The following is a 15350-nucleotide window of genomic DNA, read 5'->3' as shown; positions in this document are numbered from 1 at the left end:
GCATCACACCGACCTTTAGCAAGGTTTTGGAAAAATTACTGTTCCGCAAATTCTGGCGGACATAAAACCAAGCATAGATGAGCGCCAACACGGAAATATGAAAGGTGCCGCAACGTCACACTTTTTAATTAGGTTGCTGCATGATTTGTTGACGTAGTTAGACGAAGCAGACAAATTATTTTCTATGGTTATACACGATTTTAAGAAGGGATTTGACCTCATTGATCACACAACAGCTATGCAGAACATGCTTGCAATGGAACTTTGCTCCGGGTATGCAAAGTGGCTTTGCTCATTCTTGCACGACCGACAGCAGCGTGTCAAGATGCCAAATGGAACTATGAGTCGTTGGGGAACCATGACATGCGGCACTCCACAGGGCACCTTAGTTGGCCCGGTTGCTTTGCTGGCTATGCTTAACGGTGCCGCTGCTGATATTGACAACCGACTGAATTATGTAGACGACCTTACCATACACCAGGCGTGTCGAATTGACCAAGTAGATCGGCACTGCCAGTTGCAAGAGCACACTGACAAGATAAGTGATTGGGCAACGGCAAACAAGATGATATTGAATACTGACAAATGTCAAGTCATGCATTTTTTCACAGCCAAAAAACCATTAGCACTACCGGACATCATGATTCAAGGAAAAAGCCGGCCACCTGCCATCGAAACTAAGCTTTTGGGTGTAACAATATCACATGACATGTCATGGCAAGCGCATGTGGATATTGTAACCAAAGCATCAAAAGCTCCATATATGCCCTACATAATGAAGAAGTACTATCCACCGCAGGAACAGCTTGTTCGTGTGTATGTTACTTACATCCGGCCATTGCTAGAATAATGTGCACCGGTTTTTCACGCGGGACTCACTGCCAAGCAGGCGCAACATCCTGAAAAAGTGCAGAAGAGAGCCTTGAAAATTATCTTCGGCCATTCTGAAAAGTACTCGCACATCTCGTAACGCTAGGGCATGGAAACCCTCGCTGAAAGAAGAGAAAAGCTATGCCTAGGGCTAGGAAAATAAATGCAAGTGTCTTCTATGCATAGAGATCTGCATCCAAAGCAACGAGTGGCGATCTCTGGCAGAAATACCAGGAGCGCAAGCACACTCCAAACGTTTTGCTATGGTACGCGACTACGCAAATCAAGTATTCCCCATATAACCACTCCCTTAAACACCGATATGTTATCAACTAAGTAGTATCCTACTTCATAGGTATTTTGTGCACAGGTGCTATGTGAGTTGATACTCGAAGCCATGTCTTTCTCAATAAACCGTCTCTCTCTCTCTCTCTTCCTCTCTTCTCTCTCTCTCTCTCTCTCTCTCTTCTCTCTCTCTCTCTCTCTCTCTCTCCTCTTCTCTCTCTCTCCTCTCTCTCTCTCTCTCGCTCTCTCTCTCTCTCTCTCTCTCTCTCTCTCTCTCTCCTCTCTCTCTCTCTCTCTCTTCTTCTCTCTCTCTCTCTCCTCTCTCTCTCTCTCTCTCTCTCTCTCTCTCTCTCTCTCTTCTCTCTCTCTCTCTCTCTCTCTCCTCTCTCTTCTCTCTCTCTCTCTCTCTCTCTCTCTCTCTCGTTCTATCTACTCTATTATCTCGCTCTCTCCATCTCGATCTCTCTCTATATCTCTCTATCTCTATAGCTCTCTATACTCTCTCTCTATCTCTCTCTCTCTCTCTCACGCACGAGACCAGACGCCTGTATCGTGCCACCTGTAACCGGCCGCGCTCTGCGCTGCGCACTGGTGCCGCACGTTACCGCATTCTGGCTGGACCAAAGAATCAGCTTTTGGCTTCACCACTAGACCAACCTCTGACGTCGCTATCACTTCAGCTCTGTCGTGGCTACCACATACGCTCTGATTCGCCTTCACTCCAGCCCGGCCATCGCTACCACTCCATTCAGGATATCGCTACCACTCGAGTTCGGACATGAACGCTTGCGTCGGAACACATCGACAAAGGGTCTCCAAAAACTGACACATTCGCAATTTTGTGGATCATTTCATCTTTACACTTATGAATATGCGTCCCACTACTTGCACATCATGCAATCAAATCCTCATGGCTTACTGAACTCGGAAATGAAGGAGAGGCAACGCTGCTTTAACACGCACCCGGGTGGCCGATTGGATACCCTTGGCTCTGGTGGGGGTCAATTTGAACCCTTTGAGATCTTAGGAACTAAGGGAGCTAGATATATCAAAGTTACAAGGTTTGCTGTCCTGTATCTGAACTCACTTAGACCACAGTTTGACATTCCTATGTCATGACCGTTGGCTTAAATAAGGTCAAGCAAGGTCAATCTCCAGGCTGGTCTCCAAAGTACTCCAGAACCTAGACACCCGTACTAATATAAAGGTGAATTGATCATTTAAGGTCAGTCATGTTGTCTGACGTTTCCGAGGTCATGTCGAAAATCATGCAAGACTGCTTTGATTTTTGCATTCGAATAAACGACAAAGATTACGCTAGGCAGCACGTTCCTTAAAACAAAATGTTGATCTGGGTCACTTTAGGTCAGTGACCTATTCTGACCTTTGAGAAGTTCGTGGAAGATGCACAATGTGGTTTTTGTTATCAACAAACACAAAATGAGCACCAGAAACTACCCGATACAACAAGCCCTATAGTAATAAAACAGATCGGTTTTGACCTTGGCGTGTCCTTCAAAACTGACCTTAGGTCAATGGAATTTGCTCTTCAATGGTGGTGTTGCCTAAGAAAGTATCTCAGAGATGTGTGGTCTCGTTAAACACTTCGTTGTTGCATCAGATTGCACGATTCCCTAGAAATTATCTTCGCAAAATTCATGGTCTGAGTTTGACCTACCGTAGGGCAGCGACTTTACATAGAACATCTATATTTTTGATGCCACACGATCCGCTATTGAATTGTGTACAGCTATGAAATATTCGGCGCGGCTACCCAGCGTCGTTCGGGACCTATTCCGAAAAATACCTTCGAGGGGTCAACTTGACCCCCACCCGAGCGCGTGTCGATCTAGTCTGGGCGTAGCCCCAACGACCCGCTCGAACACAGGACGGTTAGAAACCGAAAGTGATGCCTCCAGCTAACCACTGTGGGTTGTCCCGGACCCTGCTGAAATGGGAGCACAGTAGAACGCCGCCTTGTTAGAGACGCAGGAGGTTCCGACGCATGCAAATATGCGACAATATGCAGGTATCTTCCGCTGCACAGACAGGCTTGTGTTACACATCACCTACTCACCGAAATAATAGCTCCACCTTTACCTTCAATTCATTAAGCCATAGGTGTGTATGCACCATCTTGGGTACGCATCTCCAGGAGATGGATAGGTCGTGCATATGCTCATTCTTCTCTAGCGCACGTCGAACATATTTCATGTTTTGTGTTGCATTTCACCCTGCACATTTTTGCGACAAAGGCCGTCGCTGTATTACATTGGTTTTTACCCAGTTCTCTCGCGGGATATCTGCTGCTGCATTGTTCGTAGTCTTGGGTCATTGTTTTCGGCGAAGCGCTATGGTACGGGACCGGAATATTCTCTCCGCCTAAGCCTGGTTCCTTTTAAGCATACGTCAAGGATTGTCTTAGGAAGTGTAGGAGCTAAAACCGATTTCGAGATTCTTGTTTTCATGCGTCGCCATATAGCTCATGTTCAGCGTTCTTGGGAATTGAGTGCTTTGGAACCCACAGTTTCCTCGTTCCACAGCCTTGACAACTTCTTTACTTGTGGGAAGACAATACTCAGTGCGTTGGTTGTCGACTTCAGTCTTTAGTAGGCAAGACACCAGATCATTTCGGACAGCACAGTATATTTCGGTTTCATGTGTGTGATGTGTTGAAAACCTGGAAGACATTGAAGAAGAATATACAGACTTACATTGAAGACAACATAAGGAATAGCGAGGAAAAGTAGCAACAGTCTTTACAGCCGGGAATGCGACATTACACGTGTGGGCTCAGGGATGTCGAATCGCTGGTGTTCGCAGGATGGAAATAGTGAGAACGATCACCAAACTGCCACGTGCGCGTTGACAACAAACTGGTTGCAGATCGTCACCGTGTACACGTGTTAAGTAATATCCTCCATAAGCTCCGTTGCGTCCGCCATACCGGCTTTACGGAGAAGAACGCCTGCCGTAGCCGCTGTAAACTCCGAGGTGCCGATTGTAGCCGTGGTAGGCTCCTGAGCGACGTCCGTACCCTCCGTAGGCTCCTGACGAGCGGCCGTATCCACCATAGCCGCCGAGGCCGCTGTTGCCGTAGTAGCCATCGTATCCGTTATATCCAAGTCCGTAATTTCCGTAGCCGTTCAAGCTGCGCCCGTAACCACGACCGTAGCGGCTGTTGCCGTAATAGCCCTGGCCGTAGTTACCTTTGTACAAGGCCCGGTTGTCGTAGCCGCCGAAGCTGCGAGCCCGTCTGACGACGCCGCTCCTTGGGAAAAAGTGTCGGTGCGTTAGTTTCGGGATGGTGATGTTGCACCACACATGGGAAGACAGCCTGCGTGCATGCGATTGATAGGCCATGAGGCACACCCAGTTATGTGCGTTCTTTCATGGCCTGCCCCCAACTGAAAACATCATCGATTGGTGTCTCGTTCTCACCATGCAGAATTGCGACTGGCCACCAGTATGAAATATATCACTGGCCCACACATATTGTCCAATACATAACAACACTGGTGATTGTCACCAACAATCAATGTTGGTGATCATTTCAAAGGCCGTGCTCAGTGAACATAAACGCCAAACGAAATGAACCTATCCTCGACAAAAATCTGAAAATCTAGTATGAAATCGAACCACATTCAGCTTTGTGGGCATCCTAGCGGAGCGTACGATAGCAAGTACATGTATCAAATTACCTGCCATCTCCTAAAACGGAAGAGTACCCGCTGGCCTGGGTCTCTTGGTCTGTCTTCTTGTCTTCGGCGGCGGCCGACAGAGCTACCAGCGCAGCCAGAAACAGACACAGCTTCATGGTTCTCGTCTGGTAGCTCTGTGAACACTGAAGGAGAGACACTGATGCTTCCACATGGGCTGGTTCTCTCTTTATACTCGTGGAAACGGTAGTGGTTAGCCAAGGAGATGCGTGACCCGGATAACCGCAATGATCTGCCCTCTGCAATGCTGTGTAGACCTTGCAGTTTAGAAAGCAAGCTGGGAGAACATAGTGATAGCCTCAGCGGAGACCAGCTTTTCTGTGTTGAACAATGCATGGCGCAGGCCACTTAATACAAAAGTATGGGCCAAGCATCCATGTAAAGAAGCGCAACGCGATGTCAGACAATACTACCTAAGCTCAACATCTGCGTTCAACATATCACTCAAACATGTCCGATATTTTGCTCTTATGTCCCAAGAGACTTACTTGCGAAAAGGTCTCCGCCATACTCTCGTTTTTGTCAGATCGTTGTTGTCGTTTTCAATGAAGCACTGGGCACGGGTTCGTAAAATTCACTTTGCATAGCCCCGTCCCTTATAAAGATACGTTAAGGAGCGTCTCAGAAAACGTCGGAGCTAAAACCAATTTCGAAATCTATTTTTTTCACACGTCGCCGTATGGTGTATGTCCACCGTTCTCGGAACATGTAGTGCCATGGAACCCACCGTTTCCTCGCTCTACACCCCTGATCCTGCTTCTGTGCTTGTAAGCCAATACGCAGTGTCATCAAGGCGACGTCCATCTTTAGAAGGCAAGCAAACAGGCCAATTGCGTTAAACAATTCATTTCGATAGCCTTCGCCTTGCCGTGCCAAATGATGCATACCAAAGAGCATCAAGAGTCTACAAACAAACAGAGCAAAAGGGATATTCAGGAAAAGTAACAGATTTCCTCTTAAAGCAGACAGACTGGCATCGACCCGATGGGTGCAGACGCGCCGTTTTCTCTGGTGTTTGTAGGATGTAGATGATCATGGTATCGCCATGTGCGTACAGAGAGCTAGAATCGCTTTAGAGCCAGGGTGGGGCGTGAAATATTCCACTGCGAAAGGACCACACAGGAATGAAGGTTTAAGTCACAAAGGCGGGAACTCATGAGTCAGTGAAAGTTACCTTGGCTGAAAAAACGTACATTTCGGGTTGACGTGGAAGTCATCTCATGAGCAGGACAACAAATGCGCTTGTTTTCTTACATCGTGGACCATGTCACTGAAGCACAACACATTTCAATGCATTCACTTGCCAGTCAGCAAACTATGGCAACTGTGGACGAAATCTTGTTTGGGGCTCATACAACGGGCCAATTCACGAAATGTCGGTCAAACAGTCGAGAGTATGGGACAAAATGCTTTAGCTAAATATTTTTGGGCATCATAATGCAATGAAAAAAACTGGCAGAAAAGTGAACGGAACACGGCCAAGCCTGGTCATAAATCATATTTCAAAACTAGGCCAAGTTAGCGACTAGGTGCCTCAAAACGGAAAATCCTTATCTTCTTAAGGTTTGGCTTCTCTTTGCCTCCCCCGAACAAAAAATCATCGTTTTTAACATCGTCTGCTGATAGAGAGTCTCATCTAACTCACCCACAACATATATAATTATTAGTGTAGCCCTCTAAAATTTAAAATAAACTGTAAAATAAGTAAGTGGAACTCACCACTAAAAAATAGAGAAAACAGCTTGGAAGCGCCTAATTTTACTGCCAAACACTTCTGTATTAGCTGCGTCAGTTCTGTCCCAATGCTACGCATGACAGGATGATATGCCTTGGTGAGGTATAGAAACTGGAATGGCTTAAACTTGTCATTGAGTTATGCTGTGAACAACAAAGGCAAAATAGTGCTTTGACAATGCAAAATTGTCTGCAAAAACATGTATTTTGTTTTAAATTGTGTCCTTCATTCGTTGTGAATTGTTTAGGTTTCGGTGCTTATTAAGCCTGTTTTGGCGACTAACGAATTGAATGAAATGGTCAAGAGTTTGCAGTCGGTAAATTTTCCAAAGAAGTTGGTTAATATTACAGGCTATAGAAGCATCATCAACGTTTATACAAAACGAAGGAAAAATGCATTTGCGTCACTTTTGTATGAGACGAAGAAAAACAGAAACGTAGAAGTCTATAAATGAATAGAAAGGTTTGGAACGTTTCTGTCAAAACTGCTTACCAACTCATTTTATTAAAAGGGTGCAAAAATAAGCGTTTAACGTTAACATTTGGCTTGTACATTTCACTTGGGTGGCATGTTTTGAATTTTTCACTCCTACATTTCGGGAGTGGTGCAATTTAGTAGTCAAATGTTTTCGGGGAAAATGACGTGGAGTAATATTCACTACCAGGGTTTGCGTGTTGATTGCGCGGTGTGATAAAAAACTTACGAGATGCAAGAAAACCTTATATTTGGCACACAGGTGTAAATCATATGTGATGCATTTTGTAAACACACCAAGGCTGATGAATGCGGGCGGCTGGAGTCGCTGGGGCTCTCGGGTTTAAAGGTACGTAGTGTTCTTGTTCTATGCATACATAAAACGACGTCCAGGGCTAGTCCATATGGTACGCGGCTCGTAGGCAGCATGCTGAGACACTTTTGTTCGGCGTAAATTTAGGCAAGATATCTCTCTTCTATTTGTTCTGCCATAACCATCCTTCCATCATACTAAGGCATTGTTGGCGTGCTGTGTACGTACATGTAGCCTGGCATGGACCAACTCTGGATATATTGCCCAGCTAGGTACATCTTAACCGCTCACATTTGTTATACCAAATATCTCAAAACGTTCCGCTATGGTTCGGTTTATTGTTTAGATCTAGCTTCAAGCCATTGACAGGTGTGTCAGAGAGGCTTAGGTTGATGATGACTTGCTGAATTGGTGACTCAGGCATGATGATTTACATAGGATTCGAATGTAGGTCAGGCAGAATGTAGCTATAGGTGCCCAGATTCGGTGGAGCCTTGCTCATGCTCGTTGGCTTCTGGTGAGCTAGAAATTGGCTGACATAGGAACAGCGGAAAAGAAAATATGGGTTTAGCACGTGTTGTTAGACAATGGCAGGTGAGAGTAAAAAAAAATCACCTAAAAGGGGAGAAAAGGAGAGAAAATTATTTTTTAAGGTATTGATTTACACCCAGAGTCGGCAATATTAGGCCACTGAGTGTGTTTTCAACAAATTCGCTCCATGCCATTCCCGTAAATACAGTATTCATTAAATACCCACCATTCACTCCGTTGCGTCCGCCATACAGTCGGTACAGAGGCGAACACCTCCCTTATCAGCCTTAGGCTCGAAAGCACAGAATATAGCCGCCGTTGGCTCCGGAGCGACGTCCGTACCCTCCGTAGGCTACTGACGAACGACCGTATCCACCATAGCCGCTAAGGCCGTTGTTGCCGTAGTAGCCGCCGTGTCCATTATATCCCAGTCCGTAGTTTCCGTAGCCGTTTAAGCTGCGCCCGTAACCACGTCCGGAGCGGCTGTTGCCGCAGAGCCCTGGCTGTAGTTAGCATTATAGCGCAGGTCTTGGTTGTCGTAGCCGCCGAAGCTGTGAGGCCGTCTGCCAAACTCACTCTATGGCAGGTGTTCTTACGTCACTTCCAACATGATAATGTTGCGCCACGGAGGGGAAAACAGTTTGGATGCGTCGCAGATCCATACCACCGTTATGCACTCATATCAACATCTCAAACAACTGCTCCACCACCTCCCGCTGCAGCGCCGCCGGACGATGCCACTGCGCAGGGCGCACAGGGCCGCACTGGGACGGAAACTGCTGCGGGAGATTACTTACTCCCTCTCGAGCTGGCGTGGTAGCTTCGTGTCGCATCCCGCACTTTTGCATAACATTCAGGGAACACTACCAGCAAAAAATCGCCATTTTTCTATGAATCGCTGCTACTGACCGGTGTTTTTAAAGCCTATCCAAGGCCATGTAATAGAGCCTATCATTCTTTTGGCATCAAAGAATTGCTTGATTTGTGGTCGGAAGCCCTCCAGAGAAAACCACATCCATACAACTGCTGCATATGTGCTTATCGAGTGTCCGGTTAGCGCTCACTGGCTGGCACATAGCTGTCCTCTGACGCCTTACACATGCATACATAAGGTTGTAAGAAAAAACCATGAGCAGGGTCATAAATTGTTGTCTGTGATAATCAGCAAAAAAACATATATTTCCATTAAAACAATATCTTTTGGTTTCCTGGGTACTGACGTGTGAAAGGAACGAGAGCCAAAGAACACACACCTTCGGCAGTTAAAACAAACATAAGGAAAAGACAGGAAAAGTGATAGCTTTTCTCTGACTGCAGACAGTGCGACATCGTTCAGGTGGGGCTGGCTTATCAACGACGTATCCTTGGTGTTGCAGGATGGAAACAGTGAGGATGGTCATGGAACACCATGGTGTAGACGTATCGTCAGCAAATTGGCTTCAGGCCGTGTCCGTTGATTAGGCATTTAGTAGTGCCCATAATACGCTCCGTTGCGTCCGCCATACCGGCTGTACGGAGAAGAACGCCTGCCGTAGCCGCCGTAAACTCCGAGGCGCCGATTGTAGCCGTGGTAGGCTCCTGAGCGACGTCCGTACCCTCCGTAGGCTCCTGACGAACGACCGTATCCACCGTAGCCGCCGAGGCCGCTGTTGCCGTAGTAGCCTACGTATCCGTTATATCCCAGTCCGTAGTTTCCGTAGCCGTTCAAGCTGCGCCCGTAACCATGACCGTAGCGGCTGTTGCCGTAGAAACCCTGGCCGTAGTTACCTTTGTACAAGGCCCGGTTGTTATAGCCGCCGAAGCTGCGAGCCCGCCTGCCGACGCTGCTCCTTAGGAAAAAGTGGCTGTGCGTTAGTTCCAACATGATAGCTTTTGCACCACGCCGCGTGGTGCAAAACGCCGCGTGGTTTCTCCTGGCAGGAGAAAACACTAAGGATATGTTGGAAGTGGGATTAACAGGCAATGGGGCACACCTACTTCTACGCCTTCTGTCATGGCCAGCCCACACCTGAAAGCATCCCTGATATGCGTTTCGCCCCCACAATGCAGAAAGGTAACTACCCAGAATGTGAACTATGTCACACGCCCAAACATGTTATCCAATACAAAATCCGTCCAAGTTTGGTGATCAATTCAGACGCCGCACTCAATGAATACAATTATCAAACTAAATGCCATCATCCCCGACAAAAAAGGATGAACTCGAAACACATCCAGCTTTGTGGAAGTCCTAGCGGAGCGTACGATAGCAAGTACTTGTATCAAATTACCTGCCATACCCTCCCAAAACGGAAGAGTACCCGCTGGCCTGGGTCTCTTGGTCTGGCTTCTTGTCTTCGGCGGCGGCCGACAGAGCTATCAGCGCAGCCAGAAACAGACACAGCTTCATGGTTCTCGTCTGGTAGCTCTGTGAACACTGAAGGAGAGACACTGATGCCTCCACATGGGCTGGTTCTTTTTTATACTCGTGGAAACGGTGGCTGTATGCCAAGGAGATGCGTGACAGGGTTAACCGCACTGATCTGCCCGCTGCAATACTGTGTAGACCTTGTGGTTTGGAAAGCAAGCTGGGAGAGCATAGTGATAGTCTTGGTGGAGGTCTGCCTCTCTGCGCTGAACGGTGCATGGCACGGGGCACTTAATACAGAAGTATGGGCCCAGCATCCATGTAAAGAAGCGCAACGCGATTTCAAATAATAATGTCTTATCTCAACATCTGCGTTGAATATATCACACTGAACATATCCGATCTTTGAATTAATTTCCCAGCACAGTTATTTGCGAAAAAGTCACCTCCATACTCCCGTTTTTGTCACATCTCGCCAGAGATATGTGTTCCTGCATAATCCATTGTTTTCATATTGCTTTTTGTGTGAAGCGCTGCGGCACAAGCGTGTAAAATTTCCTTAGTAATATGTGGTTCTTTATAAGCATATGTCAAGTCACGACTCAGAAAGCATGGGAGCTAGAGCCAAATTCGGAGCAGATTTTTTTATTTCGTCGCCATATGGTGTATGTTCACCTTTCTCGAAACTTGTAGTGTCATGGAGCCCACAGTTTCTTTGCTCCACATCCCTGATCCTGCTTCTGTGCTTGTAAGCCGATACGCAGTGTTATCAAGGAGACCACTCAGGAGTGAAAATGCAAGTAAAAAAGGCTGGAGCCCATTAGTTAATGGGAGTTGCATCGTCTAAAACAAATGCATTTCAAGTTGACAGTAGTCATGTCATGAACAGGACAGCGAATGTAATTGCTTTCTTACATCTTCGACCATTGCACCGGGACAAAAGTCATTCAAATACAGTTATTTGCAAGTCTGCCTATCATGGCAACCACTGAGAAAATGTTGATGGAGTCGACATATGTGGCCACTTAAAAAATTTAAAGTGTTTCTACACCGTTACCCAAGAACAGGTAACCAGAAGTGCCTCTTTATTTTGGTTTTCACTTAGGGTTTTATTTTCATTATCTTTTTTAAGGTTGGGCATTTCGCTGCCCCCTTCCCAAACCCAAATTCAGCATCTTTCACATCGTCTAGTGACAGACAGGTTCATCTAACCCACCCACAACATAGATAATTACTAATGTAACCTACAAACATTCTAAATTAAACTTTGAAATCGGTGGGAGAAATTCTCTGCTGAAAAATAGAGAAACCAATTATGAGGTACCGATTTTCGCTAGGAAAACTTCTGTATTAGCTGCGCCGGGTCTGTCGCAATGCTATGCAATTAAACAGCACAGCTTCGGCAATTAAAACAAACATAAGGAATAGTCAGGAAAGTGACAGATTTCTTCTGACCACAGACAGTGCGACATGAGTCAGGTGGGGCCGACCTATCGACGACGTATCCCTGGTGTTGCAGGATGGAAAGTGGGAACGCGTATGGGAACACCATGGGCGTGTAGTCAACAAATTAGCCTCAGACCGTGTCCGTCGATTAGGCATTCAGTAGTGTCCATAATACGCTCCGTCGCGTCCGCCGTACCGGCTGTACGGAGAAGAGTGCCTGCCGTAGCCGCCGTAGGCTCCAAGGCGCCCATTGTAGCCATGGTAGGCCCCTGAGCGACGTCCGTACCCTCCGTAGGCTCCCGACGAACGTCCGTATCCAGCATAGCCACCGAGGCCGCTGTTGCCGTAGTAGCCGCCGTATCCGTTATATCCCAGTCCGTAATTTCCGTAGCCGTTCAGGCTGCGCCCGTAACCACGGCCGTAGCGGCTGTTGCTGTAGTAACCCTGGCCGTAGCTACCTTTGTACAGGGCCCAGTTGTCGTAGCCGCCGAAGCCGCGAGCCCGTCTGCCAACGCCGCTCATTAGAAAAAAGTGTCGGTGCAATAGTTTCCGGATGATGATGTTGCACCACGCAGGGGAAGACAGCCTTGGTGTTGGATTGGTACGTCATAGCGCATACCCAGTTATGTGCGTTCTTTCAGAGCCTGTCCCCAACTGAAAACATCATTGATCGGTGCCTCGTTCCCGCCATGCAGAACTGGGATTGGCCACCAGTATGAAATATGTCACTGGCCCAACCATATTGTCCGATACATAACCCAACGTTCAATGTTGGTGATCATTTCAGAGGCCGTGCTCAGTGAACATAAAGGCCAAACGGAATAACCCCATCCTCAACAAAATGGTATGAAATCGAACCACATCCAGCTTTGTGGGGATCCTAGCGGAGCGTACGATGGGAAGTAGTAAGTGACATCAAACCGCTCTACCCGGACGTGACGTTTTATGTGTTTTTTCAGGGTGAAAACAGCGGGTATGGTCAAGGTATCGCCATGTGCTTACAGTGAGCTAGAATTGCTCTTGAGCTACGGTGTGGAGTGAAATTCCTCACCGCGAAAAGACCATACACTAGCGAAAGTTCAGGTCACAAAATTCGGGAACTCATCACTCATGGACAGCTGCCTGGGCCAAAAAGACGTACTTGTCAAGTTGGAAGACATGAAATTCATCTTATGAACAGAACAACAAATGCGTTTCTTTTTTTACATCTTGGGCTATCACTCTGAAGCATAATACATGATGTTTTAAAAGTCTTTATACCGTTACCCAAGAACAGGTAACCAGAAGTGCCCCTCCCTCTATCCCAGCGACGCAATAAACCGTACGTTAACACCAGAAAATATAAAATGAAGTCGCGGCACTCCCAGCTAGGAAGAGGAAACAAACGTGAAGAAGCAGATGAAGAGGTGGTGGAGACCCGAAGGAATTGTGTTATGTAAAAGGCAAGGAAAAATCATACATGAGAAGGCTTAAAGTAGCCTTTAGACAAAGTCAGCTATTGACAGCGCGTTATAACCACCCAATAAGCTATAACCATTCATTCACAGTGGTAGTAAGTGTTGTACAGTCAAACAAGTCGGAGGAGCAATCATCTTGTCATTTTCGTGCTGGTTTTGCTGTTGTCGCAAAACGATTCCATGACTCCATCAAACAAGGACGCAATGGGGCGCATTTTTACCAGCTTTGAAATTTTGCTAGTTAAGGTCGTTTTTGAACCTTGAAAGATTACTAATAATTACAAGTATTCTTTTCCCATGATATCTGATGCTTATCGCGATATCTTCAAAGGTGGAACATTGCCTTTAACTGGCAATTTTCGTGCTGGGTTTTGAACTGGATGTCCAGGGAGTCCACCCAGCGATGCGGAGCTTGTTGCTGGAAGAACTCCCGAAGCCAGCGCCACGAATTTGGGTACATGTGCATGACTTTAACTATATCGGAACGTGGTTATAGAGCATGAAGGAGGTCAAATATGAAATGCGTTACATATATGCAGCGCAAAAGATTGCAACATCTTCGAATATGTTGGTTACGTTAATATGTGTGTACGAAATGCTTACAGATCATGTTCTTAACGATGGTTTTCGACGCATAGATATCAGTTATCCTTAGAAGCTATGAAGCCATAATGTCGTTCCACAGCTTAGGGCCAAGGCAAGATGTTGTAAAAAGTCCATAAGTACGATTACAGAAAGGTCGGTCTAAATGTCTTATTCGCCTCATATTCATGTTTGATTCGTAGAGCTTGTCTATTAAATCGAATGATGCAGGGAGCTGTTAAGTTGCAAATTTGTGCAGCACAATTGACATTTGGGATTTAGAAATGTCCGATAGTTTCAAAATTTTGTATCGTTTAAAGACTGCCTTGGAGTTTTGTAGATGATACACGTTTTCTATCAGACGCACAGCTTTTTTTGCAAAATTACTAGCCGATCTAGTTGAGAAGCATAATTTAGACCTCAAATCAAGCACCAGTAAATTAGGGAAGGATTAAAGTGTCTAAGAGTAGATATGACGTTGTCTTATCAATAAAGGACCTTATCATTTTATTCCTGATTATCCCAATATTTCTACGTAATATGGTTGCAACAAAACTACTGTGGCTTGTAAATTTAACAGATTTGTCAATGAGTACACCAAGGTTTTCGAGTTCTTTCTCTTCAAAAGGTGAAACGTTGACTTGTACATTTAGTTGGAAATGCGAAGAAAGGGTAATGCATTGCTGCGTGAATTTTGCTCATACCTTCAGGGAGATCAAATTCTCACTTTACCAGGAAGTCATTAGAAGCAAAAGCGTATCGACATTGTTTTAAAGCCCCACAATGTTTTTTGTAAGTAATCGCAGTATCATCAGCGTAAGAGGCAAATCATGTTACTGCTTAATTGAGGCAAGTTATTTATGTACATTAAGAACAGAATTGGGCCGAGAATTGATCCTTGGGTACCCTCATTGTTGCGTGTTTTAACGATGATAGACAAGTCCTAATTTCTACGCATTGAGTGCTGCCAGACAAATAAGAAGACATGATTTGATAGTAGTTTCGTCGAATACCATATACGGTAACTTTACATAGATGAAGGTTTATGTTAACAGCGTCAAGTGCTTTTTTCAAATGTAAATACAAACCTGGCACATATTCTCCGTTTTTAAAAGCCCCAGTGATAGATTCTTGGAAAAAAAGAGTTCTTATGTAGGTCGTTTTGCTCTTCGAAATCCGAACTGATTTTGGTGAATTAGGTGGTTTTGGTTTAGATGATAAACGAGTCTATTATATCTATGCTTTTTCGAGAATTTAGACCTAAACGGCAAATTACTGATAAGTTTTAAATGATTGTCAAATTGAGAGGCCCCCCTTTTAAAGATGGATTTAATCACGGGTTTTTTGAAGCTGCCTGGAAATAACCCCAATGACGAACAGTTATTGCAAAGATGGACAATTGCTTTCAGTATTACCCTATAAGATAACTTGAATATTTTTGAAATAACATTCTCGACTCCATCTCCGACGTCGCTTAATCCATTGATGACAATAATTAATTCCCCTTCATTAGTGGGGGGCAGATCCATTTCATTTTCTACATTTGCGATGAGCGGGAGAGGGTTGAATGATGATTTAGGAATCTTGTCTT

General features: G+C 45.6%; 1 protein-coding gene across 1 annotated transcript in view; it reads right to left on the bottom strand.

The window, feature by feature from the left end:
- LOC119109980 (shematrin-like protein 2) overlaps positions 1-15350 on the bottom strand; it is a 44408-nt gene that overhangs the window by 14991 nt on the left and 14067 nt on the right. Inside the window, exon 4 of the mRNA XM_037233726.1 lies at positions 4193-4426. Coding sequence (XP_037089621.1) covers positions 4193-4426 — 234 coding nt within the window. The remainder of the gene's footprint in view (positions 1-4192; positions 4427-15350) is intronic.

The sequence above is a fragment of the Pollicipes pollicipes genome, unplaced genomic scaffold, assembly GCF_011947565.3.
Source record: "Pollicipes pollicipes isolate AB1234 unplaced genomic scaffold, Ppol_2.1 Scaffold_7231;HRSCAF=8579_pilon_pilon_pilon, whole genome shotgun sequence".
Lineage (NCBI taxonomy): Eukaryota > Metazoa > Arthropoda > Thecostraca > Pollicipedomorpha > Pollicipedidae > Pollicipes > Pollicipes pollicipes.
The sequence above is the reverse complement of the archived record's forward strand: the minus strand, read 5'-3'. Positions and strand labels throughout refer to the sequence as shown.